The sequence below is a fragment of the Ambystoma mexicanum genome, chromosome 7q, assembly GCF_040938575.1.
Source record: "Ambystoma mexicanum isolate Mex_15411 chromosome 7q, UKY_AmexF1_1, whole genome shotgun sequence".
Taxonomy (NCBI): domain Eukaryota; kingdom Metazoa; phylum Chordata; class Amphibia; order Caudata; family Ambystomatidae; genus Ambystoma; species Ambystoma mexicanum.
Window position 1 is genome coordinate 1,166,229,150 of NC_090941.1, and position 16,475 is coordinate 1,166,245,624.

Sequence of the window (16,475 nt, forward strand, 5' to 3'; positions counted from 1 at the left end):
AACCGGAAACACTGCCATTCCCTGAATGTGCAGATGACATGTGGCCCTGCCCTCACCTTCAGCCACTGCTGTGCCCGCTACCCAGGATCCACCCACGACTCCATGGTCCTGCGCAACAGTACCCTGCCAGCGTACATGGAAAGGCACCGAGCGCAAAACACATGGTTGCTGGATGAGTACAAATGTATACTGTAATGCATGTTAATCCACAACTGATGGGGCTGGTCACACACAATGAAATCCCTGAATGTCAATAGGCAGCACCATCAGTGCAGCATTTCCAATCAAGCACCTTGCACGTGAAACCTTGGACATGTCCAATACAGTAGAAGACACCCATTCTGGATGTAAAAGACATGTGGCAGCACAGTGACATATGGAAGGCCTACCACCACAAAGCCTTCTTTGTGAGTAGCACTATGGCTTCCCACACTGACACAGTACAGACATCCCATCCTGCCCACCCGACATCTTGAGGCGTTCCGGGGTGAACCAAGAGTTGGTTTGTTTGGTGGTTTTGCCCTTTCTTTGAGTAAATGGGGCAATGGAGTGCATGGCTTGAGAGATGATAGAGTTGTAGGTGGCGGCGAGAGTGTCCGGGTTGTTGGTAAATGGCGGCTTAAATTCAGGAACCTGGAGATGTGGTAGTAGTCTTTCCTTTGTGAGTTGCTTGGCGCTTCTGGTGAGGGCGGGCGGCAGTTTTCTGGGGGTGGTGGAGGATGTTTTGGCGAGTTGAGGTCGAAATGGATGGCGGAGTGATCTGACCATGCAATGGGGGTAATGGCTGAGATAGAGGGAGGACAATTGTGGTGGGAGATCCAGTCCAAGGTGCGTCCTTTGTTATGGGTAGGTTCTGTCACTGCTTGTTTGAAGCCCATTATAGAGAGGGCATTGTTAAGGGAAGCTGCATTCCCATCAGCAGGGTCATTGAGGCCGAGGTTCATGTCTTCTAAGAGGATGGACATGGTAGATTTCTTTAGATTGTCCACAAGGGCGTGGAGAAGTGCTTCTTGGAATTCTGTGACCGGCCCAGGCGGGTAATATGTGACGTGGGCGGTGATAGTGCAGTTGGGTGATGGGTTGATTTTGATGAGTATGTAGTCACAGTTATGGGATAGGTCTCCTTTAATTCTTCTGATGGGAATGTACTGCTTGGCTATCAGTGCAACCCCTCCTCCTTTCTGAGCTGCTCGGTCTTGTCTGAAAATGGTGTATCCTTCAGGCAGGGCAATGGCAAGGGCTGGGCCAGAGGCTTCATGAAGCCAGGTCTCGCTAATGAATAGAAGGTCAAGGTTGGAGTTAGAAAGGAGGTCATGGATGTCGAGAGCGCGGGCTGGGAGTGACCGTGCATTGATGAGAGCACACTTGAGCATAGATGAAGGGCTAGGGGTGGTAGTATCTGATGGGGGCATCAGCATTGACAGTTTTGGCAGCCTCAGTCATGGGGGCAACCATATTAGCAGTACTGGTAGCAGCATCAGTCATGGGGGGGGAACGGCCAAGATACATCTAGTCAACATGGGGGTGCTGGCGGCAGTGGAGCGTGCATATTCTAGCATTTAGCATTTCTATTCTTACCACATTTTTTGCACTCCGGTTTGTTTTTAAGGTGGCCCCTATATCGGGGTTGTGGTGTACTCGCGGATGCCATAGTTTGTGGGTGAGGGTGCCTGCAATGTCTTTTGGGGGTGTTGGACGGGGCGAGGCCTCCAGGCTGAAGTGTCTCTGATGGTAGATCTGGGTGCAGGGACTTGGGTGCCTTTTGGTGGAGGCGGGACCAGAGGTGTGGGGAGGCGCATTGGTGGCAGGGCGGGGGTAGGGCTGCCGTACACGGGATAGTGATCGAGACGTGAAGGGCACTGGATGGGAGGATGAACCTCGAGTGACGGAGGTGCAGAGTGGGTAGGTGGAGCTGCGGTGCAGACGCGTTGACGGGCCAGGCTTCCCGGGAACATGATGTCACGATGCTGAAGAAAGGAGCTCTTACCTTACTGAAGTAGACGAGGGTTGTGCACCCTCGAGCAGCAGAGACCAGATGAGAGCAGCAGTGGCCTTGTCCCTGGGCCTTTGCCCTGTGGCTTTACCTGCCGGTCGCCTCCCTCCACCTTTAAGGTGGCAGGGGAGGGGCTGCAAGGTGCAACGGACAAATAGTGGCCTCGGGCCGCGGCAGTGATTCTCCAGCTGCATTTGTTGTGATTCCCTGTTACTATGGAGACAGAGGCGGCCATCTTAGCACAGGCAAACTCCTCGTGGGCCGCAATGGGGGAAGCTGATGCCGGCAGTGTGTGAGGACACTCCAGTGTCTCCTCCTCTGGCGATGGTGGTTTTCTGCTCCTCGTTCACTCTTGTTCTCGCAGCAGAGCGGATGAGAGCAGCGGTGGCCTTTGCCCTGCGGCTTTGCCTGACAGTCGTCTCCCTCTACATTTAAGGCGGCAGGCGAGGGGCTGCAAGGTGCAACGGAGGCCCTTTGTCTGCTAATGTGGAGGACTTGTTTACCTCCTCAAGGTGAGGAGAGGACATGCAATTTATATAAGTAAACCTTCCTTCGGCATGTCTTCAATTATAAGACTCTTGGGGGGAGTTGCGGGGGCAGGGGTGAGGTGATTTTCCCATTAGTCTTTGCAGGCACTGTCTTTCTTCCCACGCCACACATCAGGAAATAAAGAACAGTTTGCCTCAGGAATAGTTCTGCTCGAGTCTGTGACGGCTATATTAGGGTGTTTTGGGGTGCACCGGGCTATGTAGCTGGTACTTCCTGGATTTGGCTGGCATGTTAATATATGATTAAACAGTTCAAAAGAGATGGCAGTGCTTACCCGAACGTTGGCTCAATTAAGCTACCACACTCCCACAGCACGGCAGCAGGACAGTGCACTCGGATATGCACTTATGCTGTGCACACGTGCGCTGTGCACAATGAGGAGTGTTTATATCCCCACGATCAGCTGGTCTTCGGTATCCAATGGGAGGAGGCCACTGCACAATGAAAGTAGCCAGACAGAGAATTTCCAGCAGGACGGTGAACTCAGCTATGTACTTGTGTTGTGCGCCATGAGGGGAGTTTACATCTCCACAATCAGCTGGTCTACAGTATCCACATGAAAACGTATATCCAACAGCAGGCACTGTGGAAGTTTGTGGTCTTTCAGAGCAAGATGTCCGCAACATGAATAATTGGGAGAGAAGATTGAAGGGGACTTTGGGGGGTTATGGAACAAGGCCACAGAGCTGAAACACATCAGAAGCAACGCATGCAAAATGGAATCTCAGGAACAGGCAGGAGACCACGATCTACAAACTACAGCTGAAGGAGGAGAGGAGGAGACTGCCAGTGCCGACGACACAAGGCACAGCAAAATGGAGGAGGCACCCCTGATAACCCGGGCAGTGTCTTCACTTGGGCACCCCCGCCCCCCCCTGTGGGAAGGAGGGGGAGGCGCCGGGGCAAGGCGGCAAAAGGAGCGAAAGCCCACGAATGGAAAGCGCGGCAGAATGGAGGAAAGCCCGTGAAGGGAAAACAAAAGAAAGGGGAGGGGTTTCCCCTTTATAACGAGCGGGGTCAGCACGGAAGGCAGCATCCAGCTGCACCCGTGGGACACCCGCTCGTGGCACAACGGAGGAAGGTTTCGTTTTGGTTCGTTTTTCATTGGAGGAAGGTTTTGTTTCCAGGAGAAGGAGCGCGAGGGACCGCTTCGCTTACCTGAGCCCGCAAGACCTGGCTTGCTGAAACGCCGGCGACCGCGGAGGAGATCAGCTGTGATCGTGGCTTCAGCTGCAGCAACGCTGTGACATCGCCGCCGAGAAGAAGAACATCAGGGAGATCGGCTTTGGAACAAGTTCGCCGCGGTGTGGTGGAGCTGGTCCATCCCCCTACAGCTCCAGCCCGCTTCAAGCTCTGAGTCAACAGAGTCCAAGGAGAGCAGCACCAACGTCTGCGGCACCGGCAGCAGCGTTGCAGAAGGAGAACCGCTGGGAGACCACAAGCCGCTGAGGGAGAGCAGCTCGAGCGCGCTCCGCCGCCGAAGGGGATCAGCTGTGTGCGCGACCTCGGAAACAGCTGCATAGTGACCAAGCCCTTGCGAGCGTGTGGCGCTGCCGAGTCACGGACTGCAGTGTCCGTACGGCCAAGTTCCTGCTCTAGGAATACTAAGGAGCGGAATTCAGAGACTGGGTCCGGTACTTCCTTGTGATAGAAACATTTTGGGGAGATCAGCTGCAGGCGTCGTAGCAGTGGGGGCAGGTTATGAACCCGGAAGCAAGGAAGGCCCTGGGCCGCACGAGCCTTGCAGGAAACGGAATCGCGGCTGATCTGGTGCACACCGGCCGAATCTTTTCTGAAAGGGGGGGGAGCGGCAAGAGAGCGAACAGTACTGTCAGCAGCTGCTTGCGGACCGTAGGAGAGTGAGAGGTCCGCGGGGACAAAAAGTGCGCAAAGAGTTGTCAGATAGTGGGAGAAGGAGCTCGCCACAGAGGAAGAACCGTATGAATCATGGATCTAGAGGCTTTTATCGCAATGGCCAAATTGGTTGTGGCCAAGCACGGCAGCAACTGGATGGAATCCTTGGTCAGCCAGCCAGGTGAAAGCCATCCGGGTACCAGTGAGATGCCTGAATCACCATTAATGTTTCAGGAAGAAGAGTTACGGGAGCAGGAGAATGAAGGACTGTTGGGAGAGGAGGAAGAACCAACAGGAAAGAGGAAAAGAGTGATGACACAGAGGGCCAAAGCAAGCAAAGAGCAAGCCACGAGCAACAAGAAAGTGAGGGCTTGGCCCGCTAAAGGCAGAGGACGGACTCAAGAGGTTGAAGCCGTACCGGCACCTGCACCCATGAACCAGAGAGCGTCCAACACGCCTGCAACCAGACCGGTGGCGGTGAGGGAGGATGGACCGCCTTCCATGGAGGTGGTGAAAGGTATGGTGTTGCAATGTATGCAAGCCTGGGGGAGTGGGGGCAATGGGCCACTCTTGAGTGAGAATGTTAATGCATTTAATCAAATGGGGAGTGGGGCAACTGTATTGCAGCAAAAAGATGTAACACCTGTCCCAGTGGGGAGAGCCATTGGGAGTTGCCAGCCAGCAGGTAGCCTCTCAGGTATCGGGGGGCCGGGTACAGTGGTTGGGTGGTAGGCCTAATAGGCCGACATTGAATGGGGGGAATCACCAACCATTGAGTCAAGGGGCTGGCATGGCGGGTAATGGGGACATCGGGAACCTCACGGCAATACAGGTCCCTCTGAGCCAGCAGCCCGCAAGGGTAAACACCGCAACCCCAATAGTTGGGGCCGGCATGGGGAACCATTGGGATTCAACTGCTGGAGTAGTTACTCAGCCAACCACATGGTGGGGGTAAGGGGTAGACAACATGGGAGTACCTCAAGTCACCAATGCTGGACAGGTTGGAGTAGGGGGTACTATGACACAGTATGGGAGGACTATGCCCGGTTTTGCACCAGTTAGGGTGTCAGTGAATTCTTTGTCATGGCACATACCAATGTCGGTTAAGGAAAGGGTATGGAAGAAAGAATTCATAGAGATCCTGGAGTTTGTGGGAATGGAGCCATTGGGTAACGGGTTAAAAGAATTGTCTGAGAAAGAAAAGGAGAAAAGGGAGAAGGAGACACCCAAGACCGAGGCATCCATTCACAATTGGATAAAAGCCTTTCTGATATATACCTCCATAATGATAGAAAATACCCACAGGATGCTTCAGCAATGCTGGCATATGGCCACTACATCCATGATATTTATTTGAAGAGGGGAGGCGAAGGCTGCCTAAAGTATGATCAGGCATTCCGCTTAAAAATGCAGGTGTGGCCAGCCTTGGCTTGGGATAAAATGGATATGGGGGGGTGGTGGATAAGCTGGTACTCACGAGTGAAGGGGGCAAAAAAGCCACGGGTGAGAAGACCCAGGTATGGAGGGGCAGAGGTGGCTACACCCGGCGGGAAGGGCTTCCTTTCGCGGGCTCTCCTCCTGGAGTAACAGAACCAGCTACCAGGGGGAGCAGGCTGAATGCTGGAGGGTCAATTCAGAAGAGGGTTGCCCATTTGGCAGAACTTGCCGATTCAAACACACGAAGGGGGGGTGGGGGGTACAGCAAGGAGCACAGCTCCTCAAACAGCGAAGGAAGACGCAGGGGCAGCCCTGAGGGAAAAAGCAAGGTCAAGAAAGAATGAAGTCAGTAACATGCTGTCAGAAGTTGCTCCACAAAAAATGTGTAATGAATTGATTAAAAGTGGGCTACCAACCCCGGTTAACATACAAGCTATGACTACATGGTTGAATACGTATCATAACATTAAAGATGCTAGGTTGTTGTGGGAAGGCTTCAGGTGGGGGTTCAAGATCCCATGTTCAGAAAGGGAAAGAGGCACCGAGGCGCGCAACTTGCGGTCAGCCTTAGGGATGCCAGAGGTGGTGGTTTGGAAAGTAGCCAAAGAGGTGGACCTAGGCCGGGTGGCGGGTCCATTCACGCACCCCCCATTGCCTAACCTGGTAATATCGCCATTAGGGCTGGTGCCTAAAAAAGAGGAAGGTCAATACCGGCTAATACATCATTTGTCATTTCCAGTTGGTGAGTCAGTCAATGATGGGATAGGAGAAGAGAAATGCATGGTACATTATGCTTCCTTTGAGGATGCGGTGGAAATGGTGAGGGCAGCTGGAAAAGGGGCCCTCATGGGGAAGTCAGACATCGAGTTCAGCATTCAGGTTATTGCCCATACATCAGAAAGTCAGCATTTGTTGGATTTTAAGGTTCAAGAGCTGTATTATTATGTCTACCGATGGGGTGTGCCATTTCATGTGCTTATTTTGAGGCGTTTAGCACCTTCCTAGAGTTCACAGTGAAGCAGGAATGCCAGATTGGTGCAGTACTGCATCACCTGGATGATTTTTTGTTCATCGGGAGAGAAGGTACGGCAGAGTGTGAAGAAATCATGCAGGTCTTTCAGAGGTTGATGAGGGTAATGGGGGTCCCGTTGGCCGAAAGGGAAAACAGTGGGCCTGGTGGCCTGCCTAACTTTCTTGGGAATTGAGATTGATTCAGTGGAAGGGGTATGCAGGCTACCGCAGGACAAGGTAACTATCAGAAATGCCAGAGTCTTTTAAGGCTTCCCTCCCTTCCTCCTCCCCTGAGATATCCGTAGGGTAGTCTTGTGCAGCCGACCTTCTTCCTGGACGTCCTCGGGCTTGATCCTTACCGTCTTTCCTGCCCTCCTTCCTTTGACGTAAGTAGGGGCGAGCTCCCAGGGATGCCACGCTGTCGGGTGATTGGGGAACCGAACAGCGGGAACTCCCGGGAGCCGGCTCCTGAGCAGGGAAAAAGCCCCAATGGCAGAAAAAACCCTGCGATGAGAGTCCTGACTGGAAGATGTCCGAAGTTCAATCTTGGGAAGCTGAGAATGACCGGAGATGCAAACTTGGAAAGCTGAGAGTGGCCGGTTGACAATAGGGGAAGATCCGAGGTAAACAGATCACTGCCAGAGAGGGCGAGGATGGAGGAGAAAACACCAGAAGAGTAAGCAGAAATCTCCAGAGGAAAGAAGAGGCGCACACAGCCCCAAAGGAAAGGGGAACCAAGGCGCCACTGAGGGAGAGACCAAGGAGCCAGGCAGAGAGGAGGGAACCCAGAGAGACCGGTCAGAAGAACCAGAAAGCTAAGCAAATGCAGGCAGCAGGAGCGGGAGAAAAAAACAGGGTCCAAAGGAGGGAACAAAGCAGAACGGGGATAAATAGCGTTACCTTCGAGCAGGGAGAAGCAGAGAAGGTGCAACGCGAAGAAACGCTGCCCGAGCCCGACACTAAATTACGTCGGCGGCCATCTTGGAAAACACTAGAGCGTTGCTTCCAGACGGCTGTCGAACGTAACAGCACCTGTCAATGGCGTCTCCACGCATCCAAGAAGCGCCGCCCGACAGGAATCATGACAGTATGTCCCCTTCTACTTGGGGGACCTCCTGGTTTGCCCGGATGCAATCTGTGAAACTTCCTAATGAGTCGAGGGGCATGAATGTGACTAACGGGCTTCCATGTACGTTCTTCGATGGGGTAACCCTTCCAATGAACCAAGTATTGAAGGATTCCATGATGATAGCGGGAATCAACTAAACGGGAAACCTCGTATTCTGCTGGTTCACACTGAAAGTCGCTAAGCAGACTCTCAGATCTTCTCTTATAAGGGTCCGGACGGTAGGGTTTCAGGAGAGAGGAATGGAATACGGGATGTACGTGTTTGAGAGAGGAAGGTAACTGGAGGCGAAAGGCCACAGGGTTAACCTTCTTAGTGATGCGAAAAGGTCCGATGTATCTAGGTGCAAATTGCCCTATGTGTGTCCAACGAGGTAAGAATTTTGTGACCAACCAGACCTTATCGCCTTCCGTCCAAGAGGGTACTGCTTTCCTTTTCTTATCGGCCCATGTCTTGTAGGAATGTCGACTAGCGTTCAAAGTCTCATTGGCTAACACATGAGTGTCCTTGAGTTCTTTCAGGAGATGATCCATAGCCGGTAATTTCGATGGGCGAATCTCTGTCAAAGGCAAATGTCTGGGATAGTAGCCAAAAGTACAAAAAAAAAGGAGACATATTGATGGCCGTATGTCTGGTATTATTATAAGTGAACTCAGCCATAGGGAGAAAGGCATTCCAGTCATCTTGCTTTCTGCTACAGAAATATGGGAGGTATTGTTCTAACGTATGATTGAGCCTTTCTGTCTGCCCGTTGCTTTGCGGGTGGAACCCAGAGGAGAGGGCTCGCTGAATCCCCAACTGTTTGCAAAGAGAACCCCAAAATTCGGAAGTGAATTGAGGGCCTCGATCAGACACCACGGTTTCTGGTAGACCATGAAGTCGCACAATCTCTTTCAGGAATATCTTGGCCATCTCAGGGGCCGATGGTACCCCCTTCAAAGGCTTGAAATGGGCCAATTTGCTCAGAGAATCAACAGTTACCATGATGGCCGTGTTTCCTTCAGAATTTGGCAACTCCACAATAAAATCCGTAGAGACATGGGTCCACGGTTGCTTGGGAGCAGGTTCCTGTTGTAATAGGCCTACGGGCTTGGAGAAAGAATACTTATTGGCTGCACAGACAGAACAGGTGGATACATAAGAATGCACGTCCCGATTCCAACCCGGCCATCAGAACATTCTGGACAAAAGATCCTTAGTGGCTCGTATGCCCTTATGTCCGGCCATAGGTGAATCATGACACCATGAGAGGGCCAGTCTTTGATGCTTCTTGTCGGGTAGATATAGCTCGACCCTTAAAGAGGATCCCCTCTCTTTCTTGTAATTCAGACCCAAAATCAGACCCAATCGGTGAGCAATGTTGCTGGATGCGAACTTCGCGCAAAAAAGCATTGGCCACGGTACGGATCTCCTTACCCGCTAACAATAAATCATGGCTAAAGTCTGCTTCACCGACCGAACCATAGTTACGAGACAGGGCATCGGCTAAGATATTCTGTTTGCCGGGGAGGTATGTAACCTCAAAATCAAATTGAGAAAAAAACATGCCCAACTGGCGTGTCTGGCATTGCGACATTCCATTTGTTGAAGAATGCGAAGATTACTGTGGTCGGTGCGTACAGTAAACCTATGCATAGCCCCCTGAAGGAGGTGTCGCCATTCATCACAGGCATGCTTGATAGCCAGCAACTCTCTCAATGACGGAATAATTCCTTTCACTGGGAGACAAGGTTTTAGAATAATACGCCACAGGATGTTCAAGAACATTCTTTCCTTTCTGAAGGAGAGCGGCTCCAATAGCTCCTCCTGAGGCATCCGTCTCTACGATAAAGGGTAAAGTCTGATCTGGCTGCACCAGGATTGGTGCCGAGGTGAATGCCCGTTTAAGAGCTTGGAATGCAGAATCCGCTTCTTGAGACGAAGAAAAGGGAACTCCTTTCTTCAATAGCGAGGTGATAGGGAGAACCATCTTGGAGAAACCAGGAAGGAATTGGTGGTAAAAATTAGCCAGTCCGAGGAAGCGTTGTACTTCTTTAACGTTTCTGGGGGCTGGCCAACAGGTTATAGCTTGTATCTTAAAGGGATCCATGCGGATGCCCTCGTGAGAAAGGATGAAACCTAAATAGGTTACCACAGGAGCTTCAAAAACACATTTTTCAGGCTTTACCAAAAGCTTGTTTTCCAGCAGACGTTCCAGCACCAGACAAACATGTCTTCTATGTTCAAGGAGGGACGAGGAAAAAATTAAGATGTCGTCTAAATACACCGCCACTGAAGAGAATAGGAGATCGGCAAACAACTTATCCATAAAGCGTTGGAATACAGCAGGTGCGTTAACTAAGACAAAGGGCATGACTCGATATTCAAAATGTCCTAGTGGTGTCCTAAATGCTGTCTTCCATTCATCCCCCTGTCTTATACGGAGCAGATGGTAGGCTCCCCTGGGATCAAGTTTTGTGAAAATAGATGCACCTTGTACAGCTTCCAATAGTTCTTTGATAAGAGGCATCGGGTATCGGTCTTTGATGGTAAGGCGATTCAAACCTCGATAGTCAATACAAGGGCGGAGTTTCCGATGATCCCTTCTTTGGTATGAAGAACAAAGATGCTCCAGCTGGAGATTTAGATTCTTGGATGAGTCCATTTTGTAGATTACAATCTAGATACTCTTTGAGAGCCTTGCGCTCGGGTAAGGATAGGGGATACATCCTCCCGAAAGGTATAGACGCATTAGGTTGGGTCTCAATGGCGCAGTCTTCTCTTCTGTGAGGAGGAAGGGAATGTGGCTGCTTGTCCGGGAAGACTTCTAAAAAGTCTTGATAGTGTTCTGGGACCATATGAAGTGATGCTGTCAACAGGGGATCCCCCTTGTTCGGGGAGGCCTTAAGATGACTAATATTTAGACAAAAAGACGACCGAAACTGTATGGTATTGTTCATCCAGTCGATCATCAGGTTGTGTCTGCGTAACCAAGGAATTCCAAGAATGACCGGAAAGTGTGCAGCCTTGATGATGTCAAATACCATCTCTTCCTAATGCTGAAACAATTAGACTTGAAGAGGCAGAGTCTCTTGGGTAATGGGTCCTGAAGACAGAGGTTGGCCATCTACCCTTTCCACAGGAATGGGCAGATTCTTGGAAAGAATTGGCACGTCGTTCTCTTGGGCCCAGGAAACATCAATGAAGTTCCCTGCTGCACCACAGTCCAGCATGGCTAAAGCTTCCCAGACGTAGAAGGATCCCGACACAACTTAACCTGAAAGACCATCAGCCGATTATCTTCTCTTGGAAGAAGAGTCAAAGTGTTGGTACAGGGATTTCTTTCAACACCCCCGGACCTAGCCCTGATTAGGTTCTGGGAGATTCATTTCCCTGGCGGCGCGGAGGAACCTCTGGGCAATTTCGAAGTAGATGTTTACTAGAACCACAGTATATACAGAGGCCCAATTGCCTAATTCTCTTCTTTTCTTGGTCTGTCAAAGGCCCTCTTGTAGTACTGATCTGCATTGGTTCCTCCCCAGCAGGGGGAACCGGATGATCCCTAGATGAATTGGGTGAGATAGATAAGGGAGGGAGACGTGGACGTCTTCTTTCCTGCCTTCTTTCTCCCAACCTGAATTCAATCTGCAATGCGAGTGATACAAGTTCTTGGAAGGTCTGGGGTCTTGCAATGCGTGCCAGTTCATCCTTAATGTCCTCATGTAAGCCGCGATGAAACAATGTCTGTTGGGCTGAATCAGGCCATCCGGCGTCTGTGGCTAGTTGCATGAAGGATGTCACGTAAGTCTGTACATCGTGGGGGCCCTGTCTAATGTCAAGGATGGCTTCATATGAGGCATACTGAACCTCGGGTCGGTCAAAGCGGGACTTTAACAGATGCACAAACTGATCAAAGTCAGAGGTAGCTGGATGAGACTGCAGAACTAGTGGTGAAGCCCATGCCAAGGCGTTTCCTGTTAAATTAGAGACTAAGAAGCCCACCTTGGCCTTGGTGGTCTCATAGGTGCGAGGACGGAAAGTAAAATATAGCCGGCAAGCATCCAAAAATTCTTTCAATAACTTTGGATTGCCATCATATTTTCCGCAAGATAAAGGTAAAGGAGGTAGGTCTCTGCGGGTTTCCTCACGAGCTGCTACTTGCAGCCGCAAAGATTGGTTTTCGGATCGAAGTGATTGAACCTCTACCGTAAGCCCCTGAATGGCAGCCACCAATTCCTGGTACTGTTCGAGAGAAGCCATCTGTGTTCTTGGGCGTTGCACGCTATCAGAAATGCCAAGTCTTTTAAGGCTTCCCTCCCTTCCTCCTCACCTGAGGTATCCGTAGGGTAGTCTTGTGCAGCCGACCTTCTTCCTGGACGTCCTCGGGCTTGATCCTTACCGTCTTTCCTGCCCTCCTTCCTTTGACGTAAGTAGGGGCGAGCTCCCAGGGATGCCACGCTGTCGGGTGATTGGGGAACCGAACAGCGGGAACTCCCGGGAGCCGGCTCCTGAGCAGGGAAAAAGCGCCAATGGCAGAAAAAACCATGCGATGAGAGTCCTGACAGGAAGATGTCCGAAGTTCAATCTTGGGAAGCTGAGAATGACCGGAGATGCAAACTTGGAAAGCTGAGAGTGGCCGGTTGACAATAGGGGAAGATCCGAGGTAAACAGATCACTGCCAGAGAGGGCGAGGATGGAGGAGAAAACACCAGAAGAGTAAGCAGAAATCTCCAGAGGAAAGAAGAGGCGCACACAGCCCCAAAGGAAAGGGGAACCAAGGCGCCACTGAGGGAGAGACCAAGGAGCCAGGCAGAGAGGAGGGAACCCAGAGAGACCGGTCAGAAGAACCGGAAAGCTAAGCAAATGCAGGCAGCAGGAGCGGGAGAAAAAACAGGGTCCACATGAGGGAACAAGGCAGAACGGGGATAAACAGCGTTACCTTCGAGCCGGGAGAAGCAGAGAAGGTGCAACGCGAAGAAACGCTGCCCGAGCCAGACACTAAATTACATCGGCGGCCATCTTGGAAAACACTAGAGCGTTGCTTCCAGACGGCTGTCGATCGTAACAGCACCTGTCAATGGCGTCTCCACGCATCCAAGAAGCGCCGCCCGACAGGAATCATGACAGTAACTAAGCTGAAGGCATGCATCAAGGACTTAAGGTCCAAGAGGAAGGTAACCCTGAAAGAGCTCCAGGTCATGGCGGGTAATCTCAATTTTGCGGGCAAAGTCATCCCGGTAGGCAAGGCATTCACAAGGAGCATTGAGCTAAAAATGGTTGGCCTGAAGCATGCAAGTCAACATGTCAGGTTGGGTGCTGAAGTACGGGAAGACTTGGCCATGTGGGACGAATTTCTGGACAGTTTCAATGGGGTGCGCATGTGGAGAATGGTAAGCAACAGCAAAGACGGGCACAAATTATTCACAGACTCATCGGGGGCTCTAGGGTTTGGTGCAATCCTTGACAAGAAGTGGTGTGGCGCAGCATGGCCAGAGGAGTGGCATCGCCTAGGGGTCACCAAGGACATCACATTGTTGGAACTCTTTACCATTGTGGTGGCATTCAAACTATGGGGTAAGCAGCTGAGGGACAACAAAGTCATGCTTTGGTCAGACAATTTAGCGGTGGTCCAAATAATTAATCAGGGAGCTGCCAGCGGCATTAGGGTGTTGCGATTATTAAGAGAACTCAACAAATGCATGCTAGTGTGGAATATTGAAGTGCAAGACACATTCCCGGGGTACAGAACACAGCAGCTGATGCTCTCTCTCATTTACAGTGGGTGAAATTTCGAGAGTGTTGCCTGGGAGCAGAAAAAGGGATGACACCGTTCAAAACAAAGTGGTGGGACATGATTGGGGGAATCTGAGTTCCCTGATTCAGACGGCGTTAGCAACGGGCACGACAAAAAGGTATCAGGCATGCTGGGAGTGGTACCTGAAATTCAAGCAAGAAGAGCTGGGAAGAAACGAGCAGGAGATGCCAGTAAGGGCCTTTGTGGGCTGGGGATGGCAGGAAGGGAAATTCAGGTCGTGGATGGCACATCACCTGGCAGCCATCGCCCATTTTTCGAAATTGGAGGGGTTGAGCGATCCCACCAAAGAACATTATATTTGTATGACTATGGAAGGTTGGGCCAGGCAAGTGAAATCCAAAGGGGATGAAAGGCAGCCTATAGATTTTGTCAAATTGCAGAGGGTGGTGGCCAGTCTAGAACAAATCTGTCATGGGGGTTTCGAAGTAGCGTTGTTCAGAGCGGCATTTACATTAGCATTCTTCGGGGCGTTCAGGGTAAGCAAGCTGGTCCCTGAGAACAGAGGGGCGAAAGGCTCAAGGTATTTGCAAATACAGGATGTGCAATGTTCCGAGGCACAGGTAACTTTATGGTTAAAAAGGTCAAAAACAGATCAGGAAGGCAAAGGGTTTACAGTGTCCTTACAGCCCATTACAGGGAGCCCGGTATGCCCAGTCAGGGCCGTGGCAGGGTTTCTCAGAGTGAGACCTTCTGGGAATGAGGCTCCGTTTCTTATTCATCGGGATGGTTCCGCCCTAAGTCGCTTCCAGTTCAGGAGAGTGATGGAGCTGTCTCTGGAAAGAATTGGCGAGACTGAAGGTGTGTTTGGTACACACTCATTCCGGATCGGGGCCGCAACATCGGTGGCGGTCGTGGGGATGGGTGAAGTGGCAATCAAGCAAATAGGCAGATGGAAATCTGGTTGTTTTAGGAGATACATTAGGCCTGAAAAAATGTAAGGGTGACATGCCTTCTTCTTTCCCTCATTTAGCACCAGCCCGAAGGAAGAAGATATCGGTATGGGTGGTAGGACACTCCGTTGTGTCTAGGGCTGGGGCAAGCTGGACAGCGGAACAAGAAAAGCTGACGGCGGGCGAGTTCAGGATTGGGTGGCACAGGGTGCCGGGTATGAAATGGGCGCAGCTGCAAGGATAGGTGCACCAGCTATTAACCAGCAGAGAAAAACCTGACATCCTGATCATTCACTTAGGGGGGGGGAATGACTTAACAAGTTTAGGGAGAGGGGCTCTCATGCGGGAGATGATGTTCTCATTGCAGGAACTGGCGGGACAGCTGGGGGAAACAGAGATAGTTTGGTCTGAGATCATTCCAAGGTTAGAATGGAGAGGCCGGATAACCATGCTGCAGTGGAGAAATCCAGGCGCAACCTTAACTGTGCTATGGCAAAATTCTGCAGGGGCAGAGGTTTTGGGCAGATCAGACATGGTCTGATTAATTTAAAATCTCCAGAATATTTTTTGAAGGATGGGGTACACCTATCATCACTAGGTATGGACTTGTTGTTCTGGAATATTTGCACAAAAATCTTGGAAATGTGAGAGGAGGAGCAAAGGGGGGAGCCAAGGTGGGCGGGAACCCACAAGTGGCCTGGCGGTGTTTGGCCAGACAAACACAGGAGACAGACTCTGGAGGAGCCAGGAGAAATCAGGAAGGGTCTTCGCTCATCTCAGACCCAGCGCCCCTTGGGAGGAACAATTACAGCTCAGCTTCCCCCAAGGAAACGGCACTCTCCCCGCCCAGGAGCGCCTGCAGGGGCAGGAGAGGCTCAGACGCCAAGGTGAGGAGAGTTGGGCCTACTTATGGACTCTTGGGAAGGAAAAGGGGGAAGCAGATTCTTTGGACACAGAGCAGCGCCGCATCTTGCGAACAATCTTTCCACAAATGTGTGCAGTTTGGTATTTGTTATTGTGGAATAAATTCTGCAGCCTTTTTATGGCAACAAACAAACAGGTCTCATTCTACACTTTTCTGGGGGAAGTGGGAATGAGTTATGGGTATGTGTTGGTTACGAAGGGACGGATGCCGGGGTTATGGGCAATCCAAGAGGCAGCGTAGGAGAGCAAGAGGAATGAATCCAGAAAGCAAAGGTTTGAAGCACACAATAGTAAGCCGTGAGGAGCTCTGAGTGCCGAAATCTGTATGCTTAAAAATGTTCTGTTTGCTGACATCTGGACTGAGGGATATGGGTGCTGTTGTCAAGGGAGTTATCAGCAGTATAGCTGCCATTCACTCCACTTGGCCAGGAGGATAACTCAGAGGGAACACGCTTGTGTTGGATGCAAGATAACGTCGAGCAGCATGGGTCCGACACAGTCCCACGCTCAGAGGCTGTACTTTGGCAGGAAGCGCAATATAAAAAGCCAATCAATAAGCCATGTAGCTGGGAACACCTAATCACTGCCATACAGGTCATGGCTGAGCCCTTTGAAACATGGTATAAGGACTCTGTTTTACTTTTCTCTTTTTTGCAATGCTTGGCTTGCAGGCTGGTGATTGTGTGATGTGTGGTGCTGTGTTGGGCACCAGCGATGTTGATGTCTTTGACCAGGTAAGCTTTTGGATTGGTTACCATGGCCTTGTAGGTCATAGCGTCTGTCTTGTGGGGAAGACGGTGTATATGGTTGAGCGAGTGGGTGGTGGTGTTTATGAATGCCCCAGGCCGCTGTGTCACATAAGCACACACATGTACCCACAAATACTCAGACACGTCT

The 16,475-nt window shown here is 51.1% G+C and overlaps 2 protein-coding genes across 2 annotated transcripts in view; one reads left to right on the forward strand and one right to left on the reverse strand.

Moving 5' to 3' along the window:
• Positions 1 to 16,475, reverse strand: part of LOC138528729 (zinc finger protein 271-like) — a 507,619-nt gene that overhangs the window by 260,803 nt on the left and 230,341 nt on the right. The gene's annotated exons all lie outside the window — the stretch shown is intronic.
• The window catches only part of LOC138528821 (zinc finger protein 271-like), a 163,303-nt gene that overhangs the window by 86,727 nt on the left and 60,101 nt on the right, over positions 1 to 16,475 (forward strand). The window contains exons 4-5 of the mRNA XM_069640712.1: positions 4,631 to 4,759; positions 16,250 to 16,312. Coding sequence (XP_069496813.1) covers positions 4,631 to 4,759; positions 16,250 to 16,312 — 192 coding nt within the window. The remainder of the gene's footprint in view (positions 1 to 4,630; positions 4,760 to 16,249; positions 16,313 to 16,475) is intronic.